General features: G+C 38.5%; 2 protein-coding genes across 8 annotated transcripts in view; one reads left to right on the top strand and one right to left on the bottom strand.

The window, feature by feature from the left end:
* The window catches only part of ATF6 (activating transcription factor 6), a 226,037-nt gene that overhangs the window by 67,725 nt on the left and 144,787 nt on the right, over positions 1-13,525 (top strand). For all 7 annotated transcript variants that reach the window (XM_082469316.1, XM_082469318.1, XM_082469315.1 and 4 more), the window contains one exon: positions 6,163-6,294. In XM_082469316.1, coding sequence (XP_082325442.1) covers positions 6,163-6,294 — 132 coding nt within the window. The remainder of the gene's footprint in view (positions 1-6,162; positions 6,295-13,525) is intronic.
* LOC309637452 (uncharacterized protein) overlaps positions 649-13,525 on the bottom strand; it is a gene marked incomplete at its 5' end in the record, with an annotated part of 279,570 nt that continues 266,693 nt past the window's right edge. The window contains one exon of the mRNA XM_082412212.1: positions 649-4,366. The remainder of the gene's footprint in view (positions 4,367-13,525) is intronic.

Below are 13,525 nucleotides of genomic sequence, written 5' to 3'. Positions count from 1 at the left end.
AGTGAGCCCTCAGGCTAAAAAAGGGTAAAAGTTACTAAAGTAGCTATGGTTAAACATATATTGTCATTACACTGTGATAATCATTACTCATGTGGGCAGTGGGAAAAAACAGTGATCACTTATGAGCCAAACCAATCAACATTAAAACTGATTCCTAGGAAGTGTAGCTGCTAAGTGATTATAGCACAGTCCAATTACAGATGGAATAACCTAAACTGATAGTTAAACTCAAGGCATTTGCTTGTAACAGTCACAAATTGTGAATCGAAATGCCAGTTTTCACAGTGGTAATAAAATCATCAAAAGAACAATGATCAGTAGAAGAGCTCTTTAAAAACTTCCAAGTACTAATGATTGTGAACTCTTATAATTTACTCCATAAATCATCCAAAAACCACATAAATCGTTTTTTTAAAAAATAAATTTATTTATTTATTTATTTTTGGCTGAGCTGGGTCTTCGTTGCTGCGTGTGGGCTTTCTCTAGTTGTGGTGAGCGGGGGCTGCTCTTCGTTGCGGTGCACGGGCTTCTCACTTCAGTGGCTTCTCTTGTTGCGGAGCACGGGCTCTAGGCACGCAGGCTTCAGTAGTTGAGGCGCGTGGGCTTCAGTAGTTGTGGCTCGCGGGCTCTGGAGCACAGGCGCAGTAGTTGTGGTGCATGGGCTTAGTTGCTCCGCGGCACGTGGGATCTTCTCAGACCAGGGATCAAACCCGTGTCCTCTGCATTAACAGGCAGATTCTTAACCACTGTGCCACCAGGGAAGCCCACATAAATCATTTTTGATTGTGTCCTTCCACATCCCTCTCGTCTGACTTCCCCATCTTTTTCCCCAAACTGTCCACTTCTGTTGGATTTATTGTGGACAACGTGTAGTTTTTAGGGAATTGAGGTAGGAAAGATGTTATGAGAAACAAGATTAGTTTAAAACAGTGGCTCTCAAACATTGGCGTATATCACCTGGACAGCTAGTTAAAACAGATCGTTAGGCACCGCTCCCAGAGTTTTTGGGTGAGTAGGTCTGGAATGGGGCCTGAGAGTTTGCATCTCTAACCAGTTATCAGGTGATGCTAATGCTACTGGTCCAGGTACCACACTTTGAGAATCACTGTGCTAGGGGAAGGTGCATTCTGATCCAGAGGAACTAACAAAGTGTGTTAACTGCTAGTTGACAGTAGGATTCAAGAAAGGAAAAGTATAGAAGCTACTCCTAGCAGCCATAGCAGCCACTTTGACTTGGCAGTTAACTATGAGAGCCTTGCAAACAGCTTTAAGATCCCTAGCCAGGAAATAGGAAAGCAGAGGAACCGTTCTAGTAATCTGCTGTTTTTCTGGCAGTGGTAATCATCAAGTAGTCTAGATGAATAGGAGACAAATGTAATACCAGTTTTTAAAAGAAAGAAGGTAGATTTTCCCCATTCGACCAGGGAATTTAATATTATTCATAGGGAAGATTTTGATATAGAAAGGGATATGTTAACTGGGAGCCACAATTAAAAGAAGAACAAAACATACCAGTTTTGTTTATTTTATTGAATAAATTGCTAGACTTAATGATAATGTGGCAGACAGGGCCATCCATAAATAATCTAGCCTTGCAATACGGTTAGTCTCCTTTCTTTTCCTTCTCTCTCTTGAGATGATCCCTTTCTCACTGTGCTTGCACATGCACATGTCCACTTACATACCCTCTCCTGCTTTACCTGCAATTCCCCGAGCAAAACATACTCTCTTATGACTGTGTCCTTTTTCATATACTAGTCTATCTACATGAAATGCCTTCTCACTCACATCCTCCTTTCCACCTGTTTATTTACTGCTTGTAATTTAAGATAACTTCATGATCCTCTTGGTAAAGATCAAATGCCCTAGCTATATGCTTCCATAACATTCGGCATTAACCCTTATTATGCGGCTAATCCCTCTATTATCTTTTGTCTGTATCACTCTTCCCCCCCGCCATACACACACACACACACACACACACACACTGTATTTGATTTTTATCTTTGAGTCTTTAGCATCAAATATGATTCCTGGAACATAATAGGTATCTAGTACATGTTGAATAAATGAGTGAATCAATCAGTCATTCTGGGAAATGTTGTCAACATAATGCAGTGATGATGTTCTAATCCTGGACCCAAATCCTGGCTTTGTTAATTACTCAGAGCACGTACATTTCTGACACCAATTCCAGTGTATGTTTTTCCACACCACCAAACAGTTCTCCCTAAGGGTTCTGATCACCCAGTTCCAATGTGTGGGGAGGTTTTTCCCATACCACCAAGCAATTCTCAGACACTAGCTGGGTGTCCTACAGTTAAACTTAATTCTGACACAGACAGTGTGGAGATAGTGTCAGATCCCACAGGTTAAGGGCTCAGTCCTACAAGAGTTACCCTACACCCCCTTCAGGCATCAATCGCTAATCCAAGTTGTCACCTGTGTTTCTGGCTAACGGGCTATAGATCAGAGGTTCCCATGACCTCAGGTTCAATTAATTTGCTATAGTGGCTCACAGAAGTCAGAGAAACATTTTACTTACTAGAGTACCTTTTTATTATAAAGGGATATAACTCAGGAACGGCCAAATGGAAAAGCTGCATAGGGCAAGGTATGGGGGAATGGACAGGGAACTTCCATGCCCTCTTCAAGCTCACCACTGTCCCTGAATCTTCACCAACCCAGATGCTCCCTGAATCCCTTCCTTTTGGGTTTTTATGGAGGCTTCATGACAGAGACAGATTGGTTAAGTCATTGGCCATTGGTGATTGAGCTCAGTCTCTAGCTCCTTTCCCCTCCCTGGAGTTGCGGGGTGGTGGGTGGGACTGAAAGTTCCAACTCTATTCTTATGGTTCTCTCTACTCTCTAGCCTTAGGTAACCTAAGGGCCTTCCAGCGTCACCTCATTGACATAGCAAAAGGCACACTTATGGGTCTTATCACTTGGGAAATTCCAAGGGTTTTAGGAGCTCTGTGCCAGGAAAATGTTGTGACCAAATATATATTTCTTTTTATAAATCACCATATCACAGCATGACCTTGGGCAAACTGTTTAAACTCTTTGAGCCTCAACTTTCTTTGAGCTTTCATTCCTTAGTACATAGTAGGTGCTCAAAAAATGGTTGCTGCTGTTATACTGTATTTGCATCTTAGAAGAATGTTTAACAGTCTTGTAATTTCTCTGGGGTCAAGACAGGCAATTTTGGTCTAGGATATATTACAATTAATTCATAAGTGGTTTAACTTATGTTTTTACAAACTTGGAAGGCGCTCCCTAGGAGCATGCTGCAGGGCTCAATTTCTTTGCTCTGTTCTTTTTGATATCTTAATAACAACTCAGTTGAGGATGTTGATGGTATGTTGTTCCTTGCTTAGAAGGAGAATTTCTTTTGCTAATTAGGATTCTAAAAGTTCTTGAATGATATTTTAAGAGGAATTTGATGTAAATTATTCAGCTGGATCAAAAAGCTCAATTATATAACTTCAGAATTGGAAGTGAGAGAGGAAAGGAAGGGGAGGTAATAGTCCAAAATCAGTTTGTGAGAACAGTTGGAGTTTTAATTAAACCAGCCTCTATATAGAGTATGATGTAACTGCCAAAAAAGCCTACCTGATATTAGGTATATTGGTGGAAGAATAATATGTAGAACATGGGAAGGAATTATACCCCATTCCATCTTATAATGGTCATACTACCTCAGAAGTGTTGTGGCCGGTTCTGGACCCATCTCAGAGAAACATATTGAGAGGGGAGTGACCAAATATGCTGAAGGGACCTAAGACTGTACTATAAAGAGGAACATATGGAAGAAACTAAAACCTTGAAAAAGAAAGCGTGGAGTGAGGGGCGGGGGATGTTAGGTGTCTTTGGACATTGGAAGAAGGCTTGCTTAGACTTGTTCTGAATAGCCACAGAGTCCAGAACTAGTACCAAGACTGGTGGTACTAGTTAAAGCATTTCTAGTTAAAAAAAAAAAAAAAAAGAAGACCCTACTGAAGTGAATCCCAGGGAGGGACACCCAGAATTTGCTCCCCTCCCACCCAAACACCGTTCCTTCCCAGGAGCTTTAGCTAAACACTGTCCAATGGAAATAAAATGTGGGTGGGCCGCATACGCAATTCTTAAATAGTTAGGGTGATAGAGCTTCTCCTAGGGATTGGCGGGGTTGAGGGAGTATTTCCACCAAACAGGAATGTTACTATGTGGATATTTCAGTAATGCAATGGAGGGGTGGGCCAGTAGGGGGTGAATTAATTGAGATGCTGTAAACTGCCGGAAAAGTTCTTAACTTTGATTTTGTTTACTGCGTACTTTCCTAAGTAGAATTTTTAACGCTACACTTGAAAGGATTAAAACGTAAACACTTTTCAAAAACATAAGTTTCGAAAAGAAAAAAATATATTCTGCAGTTATCATCACATTCTTCATTTGGCTTTCCGACAAAATTGTTTTGTTTACTGCTTATCTCATGTTTTCTAAAATACTCACCAAACTAAGTTTTCCTGAGTCTAGTTGGACATTCCATTAGGCCTTTTACCTCGTTTGCAGAAGGGTTTATACTGTTTGTGACCACTCAGGTAAACATTCTGTCTGAAAAATATAATTGTAACAAAATGTAGCCTCAGTTGTACCAAAATTAAATTTTACACAATGATCATAATTTGGTGGTACACTTTTGAAGAGTTGTAGTATGCGAAAGTGCCACAGCATGCCTGTGAGAACCGCTGGAAGGCAGTGATTCTGGGGGTAAAGAATTGAGGAGAATAGGGAACATAATAAGATATCAGAAAAAGAGTCTAGAGAGGTGTACCTGCTTTTTGCTTCCACCTAACATCCCTTTCCCCAAATTTGGAGGCAAATTACTAAACCCCAAAGAACTCCTTTTCTCTTAGAATCACAGGACCCTTAACTGTGACGCTCTCATCAGCCTTATTTTCCTCTGCTTCATCCCTCTAAATAGAATCTGGTATCCCTTCTTTTGTGCTTCTCTAGGGAAATTCCCTTTGTGCTGAATTTCAAGATTATGACTAGTGTAAGTTATATGTGTGGCATTGTAAAATTAAACACACACACAAGATATCTTACTGATGAGCCAAATTTCTAAGCCCTTGATTAATGAGCTAAAAGTGTTGGGACTTCCCTGGTGGCACAGTGGTTAGGAATCTGCCTGCCAATTCAGGGGACTCGGGTTCAAGCCCTGGTCCAGGAGGATTCCCACATGCCGCAGAGCAATTAAGCCCCTGTGCCACAACTACTGAGCCTGCGCTCTAGAGCCTGCAAGCCAAAACTAGTGAGCCCATGTGCCATAACTACTGAAGCCTGCGCGCCTAGGGCCCGTGTTCTGCAACAAGAGGAGCCACGACAATGAGAAGCCTGTGCACCTTAATGAAGAGTAGCCCCCGCTCACCGCAACTAGAGAAAGCCCACGCACAGCAATGAAGACCCAACACAGCCATAAATAAATGAATGAATGAATGAATAAAAGTGTTAAATAGCTATTGCAGTATTTGATTGATATTGATATACATATGTTTGCCCCAAATACATGAAGAAAGAATTAGGGAGAGTGGGGAGAAAGAAGTAAATAGGAAACTTTCATAGGCATTTAAAAAAATTTCTGTTAGCTTTATTTGATAGCCTGCCTTCTGGGATTGTGAAAATCTAAAGAATTTGGCTGTTGATAAAGAGAAAAAGTCCCATTTCATTTGAAGTATTTCTTCATTGAAAATAATCAGTTTGCAGCATCTAGCAAGACTTCTTATTCCAGTTATTATCTGAGTTTAGAATTTGTTTATATGTACCTATTTCTACATTTTAGGTACCTGTTTCTACTTTATATATATATATATATATATGCACATAACATAATTATAGTTTTTAAAGCATATAGAATACTGACTTTGTCTAAACAGGTTATAAATAAGGTACTTCTATACTTATAAAAATTATTTTCAAAATTATTTTTCATATATGTACAGTATGCCAAGCTAGGGATTTGACCATATCAGTAAGCTGTTTTGACTTGCTTCTGTGCCTAGTATTCTTGCTGTGTGTATAGAGCTACAAAACGAATTTTGATTTGCTTCAGAGCTACATGTAGTATGCATATGTATGACATATTTTTATTTCAGTTATTTCTTAACATTTTAAACTTTTCAGTATGTTGGAACGAGATTCCAGGAGAATGAATCCTGGTGTGAACCCTACAAATCAAAGGAGGCATCTTCTAGAATTTTCTGCTAAAGAGGAGCAAGACACATCAGATGGTATCATCCAGAAAAACAGCTACAGGTTAGATTTACATCTAAATTGTTTATACACAATTTTAACTAGTAGAGCAAACAAGTTACAAGGACATTCATTAATTTTACTCTTAAGATCAGTTCTAAGCATAAATATACTTTTTAAAAGCTGTCCCAGTTTCAGAATTCTTATAGAGATGTGACCTTAAAAATCTCAGGTTGTGTGCACTAATATACAAATTGAAACACATAAAATATATACATATTATATTGTATATAATGTCTTTAATATAGTTATTTTATCTATCATATGTTTATTACATATAATGCATTTAATATTTGTTACTATATCATCTGTGATAGATACGATTTGGTGGAATGATATGGTTGAACCTATTTGTAGTCATTAGATAAAATCATTTATACTTTCTTATTGTGATTTTTGTTGAATCTCCTTCCCTTGTTATAATTTAATTCTGTCTTGGTAAATTTCCATATAGCTTGTCAATAGTAAAAGACTTAACTCTACGAAAATACAATTTCTATGTTATGTCAACTAGAAGAAGGTTATAGTGGACCTTTTCAGACCTGTATACTTTTTGGTAAACATTTCCCTGTGTTATTTGTAATTGTTGTTAGAGCCAAATGGAGCTAGGTCCTTGACTAACAAGGCAAAGGGAGGTCATAGTGTGGCAGCTGTGACACAGAATAATGCTTGAAAATCATTAAAGGTTTGTTTACTCTTAACTAAGGTTTTACAGGCCAAAGGCCATAGGGGAATCATTCTCCTGATTTTTACTTTGTTACACCCATACCATTTAATGAGATTATTACCATGGTCCTTCAGGCTTGTCTTCATTTAGTCTTCCTGGAAAAAATGCTAGTATTCATTTTTTTTTAGGAAGCTGCAGTGTGCAAAGTACTATGCTAAATGTGGCAGAGGATCCAAAGAAGTATATGGTAGTGACTGTAATGCAACATAGAATGTGATAGATGCCATGATGTTGGAAAACCTAACATTTCCTGCCTTTTTTTTTTACGTGCCCAAATTAGCCATACTTCTGAAATACTGATCTTAGTGATCATATAAGAGAGTCCCTGAATATTGCTAGAGTTTAATAGAATTTTTAATTTACTAAATAATTTTTCCAAGTTTACCCTACATGTCCTGTAATTTTGAGTTTTGTTGTTGTCTACATGAGATCCAGCAAAGGTTACATTTTTAATAGATAGTCTTTGGATGTGTGAGAGTTGAGAGTGTGCCACTTAGGTTGTATAGCTTGTTGCTAAAAATGGAATGAGATTAGACACCAGAAATTACCGTTCAGGTAAGCTTGACAAGAATATTACTTATTTTGCACTAACTACAATAAATAGAAGCCTTCACTTATTATATGTCCATGTTAGAGTAAGGTAATATAATAATAATATAATATAATATAATAATAATAGGCTGATTTCCGTTTGTGTGTGCAGTCGTTACTTGTGTACCACCATCTCTGTTTTATTTCAAATAACTTAACCCTAACAGGCAGAAGAAAGGACATCAAGAATGTTTCTGGTGCAACCTGCAGGGAAGAATCATCTATATACCCTCAGCTGTTGCTTTTTTCCCCTTGTATGTGGCATACAGAGAAGTCTCTGACTTTTATCTTGAAGTTAGTTTTCCACTCTGCAAAAATTATTTTTGTCAAGGGGGTCAGTGAATTCACTGTCAAATTCAGTGAAAACTTGTTTTCATCTTACTTGATCTTTCCTCAGCACTTGGCTGTGTAGATCACTCCTCCTTGAAGCATTCTCCTTTTGTATTGCTACATTTTTAGTTTCCTCTTTTCTCATGGGCTCTGCTTCATCTTTGCAGGCTCCTCCGCTATCCAAATCTTAAGGCTTGGAACTGTGAACTTTTTTTGTTTTCTTTCTGCCATAATTTAGCACACAATCCATTTCTATATATCCCGATGACTCTTGAATTTATGTTTCCCGTCCAGACTTCTGAGTCTCTAGAGTCATATATCCAGTAGTTTCCTTGAATTCTCTTTTAACATTTCAAACTTAACACCTGCACAGTGAAACTCGAGGTCCTTCTCCGTATTCTGTTTCCACCCACTTCTCTACAATAGGCTTCTTTTTTTTTTTTCTATTTTTTTTAACATCTTTATTGGAGTATAATTGCTTTACAATGGTGTGTTAGTTTCTGCTTTATAACAAAGTGAATCAGCTATACATATACATGTATCCCCATATCTCTTCACTCTTGCGTCTCCCTCCCTCCCACCCTCCCTATCCCACCCCTCTAGGTGGTCACAAAGCACCGAGCTGATCTCCCTGTGCTATGTATCTGCTTCCCACTAGCTATCTGTTTTACACTTGGTAGTGTATATATGTCCATGCCACTGTCTCACTTCATCCCAGCTTACCCTTCCCCCTCCCCGTGTCCTCAAGTCCATTCTCTACATCTGCATCTTTATTCCTGTCCTGCCCCTAGGTTCTTCATGACCATTTTTTTTTTTTTAGATTCCATATATATGTGTTAGCATACGGTATTTATTTTTCTCTTTATGACTTACTTCACTCTGTATGACAGTCTCTAGGTCCATCCACCTCACTACAAATAACTCAATTTCATTTCTTTTTATGGCTCAGTAATATTCCACTGTATATATGTGCCACATCTTGTTTATCCATTCATCTGTTGATGGACACTTAAGTTGCTTCCATGTCCTGGCTATTGTAAACAGAGCTGCAATGAACATTTTGGTACATGACTCTTTTTGAATTATGGTTTTCTCAGGGTATATGCCCAGTAGTGGGATTGCTGGGTCGTATGGTAGTTCTATTTTTAGTTTTTTAAGGAATCTCCATACTGTTCTCCATAGTGGCTGTATCAATTTACATTCCCACCAACAGTGCAAGAGGGTTCCCTTTTCTCCACACCCTCTCCAGCATTTATTGTTTCTAGGTTTTTTGATGATGGCCATTCTGACTGGTGTGAGGTGATACCTCATTGTAGTTTTGATTTGCATTTCTTTAATGATGAGTGATGTTGAGCATCCTTTCATGTGTTTGTTGGCAATCTGTATATCTTCTTTGGAGAAATGTCTATTTAGGTCTTCTGCCCATTTTTGGATTGGGTTGTTTGTTTTTTTGTTATTGAGCTGCATGAGCTGCTTGTAAATTTTGGAGATTAATCCTTTGTCAGTTGCTTCATTTGCAAATATTTTCTCCCATTCTGAGGGTTGTCTTTTTGTCTTGTTTATGGTTTCCTTTGCGTGCAAAAGCTTTTAAGTTTCATTAGGTCCCATTTGTTTATTTTTGTTTTTATTTCCATTTCTCTAGGAGGTGGGTCAAAAAGGATCTGTGATTTATGTCATAGAGTGTTCTGCCTATGTTTTCCTCTAGGAGTTTGATAGTGTCTGGCCTTACATTTAGGTCTTTAATCCATTTTGAGTTTATTTTTGTGTATGGTGTTAAGGAGTGTTCTAATTCATTCTTTTACATGTAGCTGTCCAGTTTTCCCAGCACCACTTATTGAAGAGTCTGTCTTTTCTCCATTGTATATTCTTGCCTCTTTTATCAAAAATAAGGTGACCATATGTGCATGGGTTTATCTCTGGGCTTTCTGGCCTGTTCCATTGATATATATTTCTGTTTTTGTGCCAGTACCATACTGTCTTGATTATTGTGGCTTTGTAGTATAGTCTGAAGTCTGGGAGCCTGATTCCTCCAGCTCCATTTTTCTTTCTCAAGATTGCTTTGGCTCTTTGGGGTCTTTTGTGTTTCCATACAAATTGTGAAATTTTTTGTTCTAGTTCTGTGAAAAATGCCATTGGTAGTTTGATAGGGATTGCACTGAATCTGTAGATTGCTTTGGGTAGTATAGTCATTTTCACAATGTTGATTCTTCCAATCCAAGAACATGGTATATCTCTCCATCTCTTTGTATCATCTTTAATTTCTTTCATCAGTGTCATATAGTTTTCTGCATACAGGTGTTTTGTCTCCTTAGGTAGGTTTATTCCTAGGTATTTTATTCTTTTTGTTGCAGTGGTAAGTGTGAGTGTTTCCTTAATTTCTCCTTCAGATTTTTCATCATTAGTGTATAAGAATGCAAGAGATTTCTGTGCATTAATTTTGTATCCTGCTACTTTACCAAATTCATTGATTAGCTCTAGTAGTTTTCTGGTAGCATCTTTAGGATTTTCTATGTATAGTATCATGTTATCTGCAAAGAGTGACAACTTTACTTCTTTTTTTCTGATTTGGATTCTTTTTATTTCTTTTTCTTCTCTGATTGCTGTGGCTAAAACTTCCAAAGCTATGTTGAATAATAGTGGTGAGAGTGGACACCCTTGTCTTGTTCCTGATCTTAGAGGAAATGGTTTCAGTTTTTCACCATTGCGAACGATGTTGGCTCTGGGTTTGTCATATATGGCCTTTATTATGTTGAGGAAAGTCCCTCTGTGCCTGCTTTCTGGAGGGTTTTTATCATAAATGGGTGTTGAATTTTGTTGAAAGCTTTTTCTGCATCTATTGAGATGATCATATGATTTTTCTCCTTCAATTTGTTAATATGGTTTATCACATTGATTGATTTGCGTATATTAAAGAATCCTTGCATTCCTGGGATAACCACACTTGATCATGGTATGTGATCCTTTTATTTTACTTTTTTATTTCTTTTAACACCTTTATTGGAGTATAATTGCTTTACAATGGTGTGTTAGTTTCTGCTTTATAACAAAGTGAATCAGCTATACATATACATATATCCCCATATCTCTTCCCTCTTGTGTCTCTCTCCCTCCCACCCTCCCTATCCCACCCCTCTAGGTAGTAACAAAGCACCGAGCTGATCTCCCTGTGCTATGCGGCTGCTTCCCACTAGCTATCGGTTTTACATTTGGTAGTGTATATATGTCCATGCCACTCTCTCACTTTGTCCCAGCTTACCCTTCCCACTCCCCGTGTCCTCAAGTCCTTTCTCTGGTAGGTCTGTGTCTTTATTCCCATCCTGCCCCTAGGTTCTTCATGACCATTTTTTAAAATTAATTAATTAATTAATTAATTTATTTATTTATTTGGCTGTGTTGGGTCTTCGTTTCTGTGCGAGGGCTTTCTCTAGTTGTGGCAAGCGGGGGCCACTCTTCATCGCGGTGCGTGGGCCTCTCACTGTCGCGGCCTCTCTTGTTGCAGAGCACAGGCTCCAGACACGCAGGCTCAGTAGTTGTGGCTCACGTGCCTAGTTGCTCCACGGCATGTGGGATCTTCCCAGACCAGGGCTCGAATCCGTGTCCCCTGCATTGGCAGGCAGGTTCTCAACCACTGCGCCATCAGGGAAGCCCCCATTTTTTTTTTTTAATTTTAGATTCCATATATATGTGTTATCATACGGTATTTGTTTTTCTCTTTCTGACTTACTTCACTCTGTATGACAGACTCTAGGTCCATCCACCTCACTACAAATAACTCAATTTCGTTTCTTTTTATGGCTGAGTAATATTCCATTGTATATATGTGCTACATCTTCTTTATCTATTCATCTGTTGATGGACACTTAGGTTGCTTCCATGTCCTGGCTATTGTAAATAGAGCTTCAGTGAACATTGTGGTACATGACTCTTTTTGAATTATGGTTTTCTCATTGCCTTATGTATTGAGGTGCTCCTATGTTGGGTGCATAAACATTTACGATTGTTATATCTTCTTCTTGGATTGATCCCTTGATCATTATGTAGTATCCTTCTTTGTCTCTTGTAATAGTCTTTATTTTAGAGTCTATTTTGTCTGATATGAGAATCGCTACTCCAGCTTTCTTTTGATTTCCATTTGCCTGGAATATCTTTTTCCATCCCCTCACTTTCAGTCTGTATGTGTCCCTAGGTCTGAAGGGGGTCCTTTGTAGACACCATATATATGGGTCTTGTTTTTGTATCCATTCAGCCAGTCTGTGTCTTTTGGTGGGAGCATTTAATCCATTTACATTTAAGGTAGTCATCGATATGTATGTTCCTATTACCATTTTCTTAATTGTTTTGGGTTTCTTATTGTAGATCTTTTCCTTCTCTTGTGTTTCCTGCCTAGAGCAGTTCCTTTAGCATTTGTTGTAAAGATGGTTTGGTGGTACTGAATTCTCTTAGCTTTTGCTTGTCTGTAAAGGTTTTAATTTCTCCATCGAATCTGAATGAGATCCTTGCTGGGTAGAGTAGTCTTTGTTGTAGGTTTTTCCCTTTCATCACTTTGAATATGTCTTGCCACTCCCTTCTGGCTTGCAGAGTTTCTGCTGAAAGATCAGCTGTTAACCTTATGGGGACTCCCTTGTATGTTATTTGTTCTCTTTTCCTGCTGCTTTTAATATTTTTTCTTTGTATTTAATTTTTGATAGTTTGATTAATATGTGTCTTAGTGTGTTTCTCCTTGGATTTATCCTGTATGGGACTCTGTGCACTTCCTGGAGTTGATTAACTATTTCCTTTCCCATATGAGGGAAGTTTTCAACTATAATATCTTCAAATATTTTCTCAGTTCCTTTCTTTTTCTCTTCTTCTTCTTGGACCCCTATAATTCGAATGTTGGTGCCTTTAATGTTGTCCCAGAGGTCTCTGAGACTGTCCTCAATTCTTTTCATTCTTTTTTCTTTATTCTGCTCTGCAGTAGTTATTTCTACTAGTTTATCTTCCAGGTCACTTATCCGTTCTTCTGCTATCCGACACCTGCTATTGATTCCTTCTAGAGAATTTTTAATTTCATTTATTGTGTTGTTCATCATTGTTTGTTTGCTCTTTAGTTCTTCTAGGTCCTTGTTAAACGTTTGTTGTATTTTCTTCATTCTGTTTCCAAGATTTTGGTTCATCTTTACTGTCATTACTCTGAATTCTTTTTCAGGTAGACTGCCTATTTCCTTTTCATTTGTTTGGTCTGGTGGGTTTTTACCTTGCTCCTTCAACTGCTGTGTGTTTCTCTGTCTTCTCATTTTGCTTAACTTAGTGTGTTTGGGGTCTGCTTTTCGCAGCCTGCAGGTTCATAGTTCCTGTTGTTTTTGGTGTCTGTCCCCAGTGGCTAAGGTTGGTTCAGTGGGTTGTGTAGGCTTCCTGGTGGAGGGGACTAGTGCCTGTGTTCTGGTGGATGAGGCTGGATCTTGTCTTTCTGGTGGGCAGGACTGTGTCTGGTGGTGTGTTTTGGGGTGTCTGTGATCTTATTATGATTTTAGGCAGCCTCTCTGCTAATGGGTGGTGTTGTGTTCCTGTCTTGCTAGTTGTTTGGCATAGGGTGTCCAGCACTGG

This window comes from Balaenoptera physalus, assembly GCF_965194825.1.
Source record: "Balaenoptera physalus genome assembly, chromosome: 1".
NCBI classification, from domain to species: domain Eukaryota; kingdom Metazoa; phylum Chordata; class Mammalia; order Artiodactyla; family Balaenopteridae; genus Balaenoptera; species Balaenoptera physalus.
The sequence above is the reverse complement of the archived record's forward strand: the minus strand, read 5'-3'. Positions and strand labels throughout refer to the sequence as shown.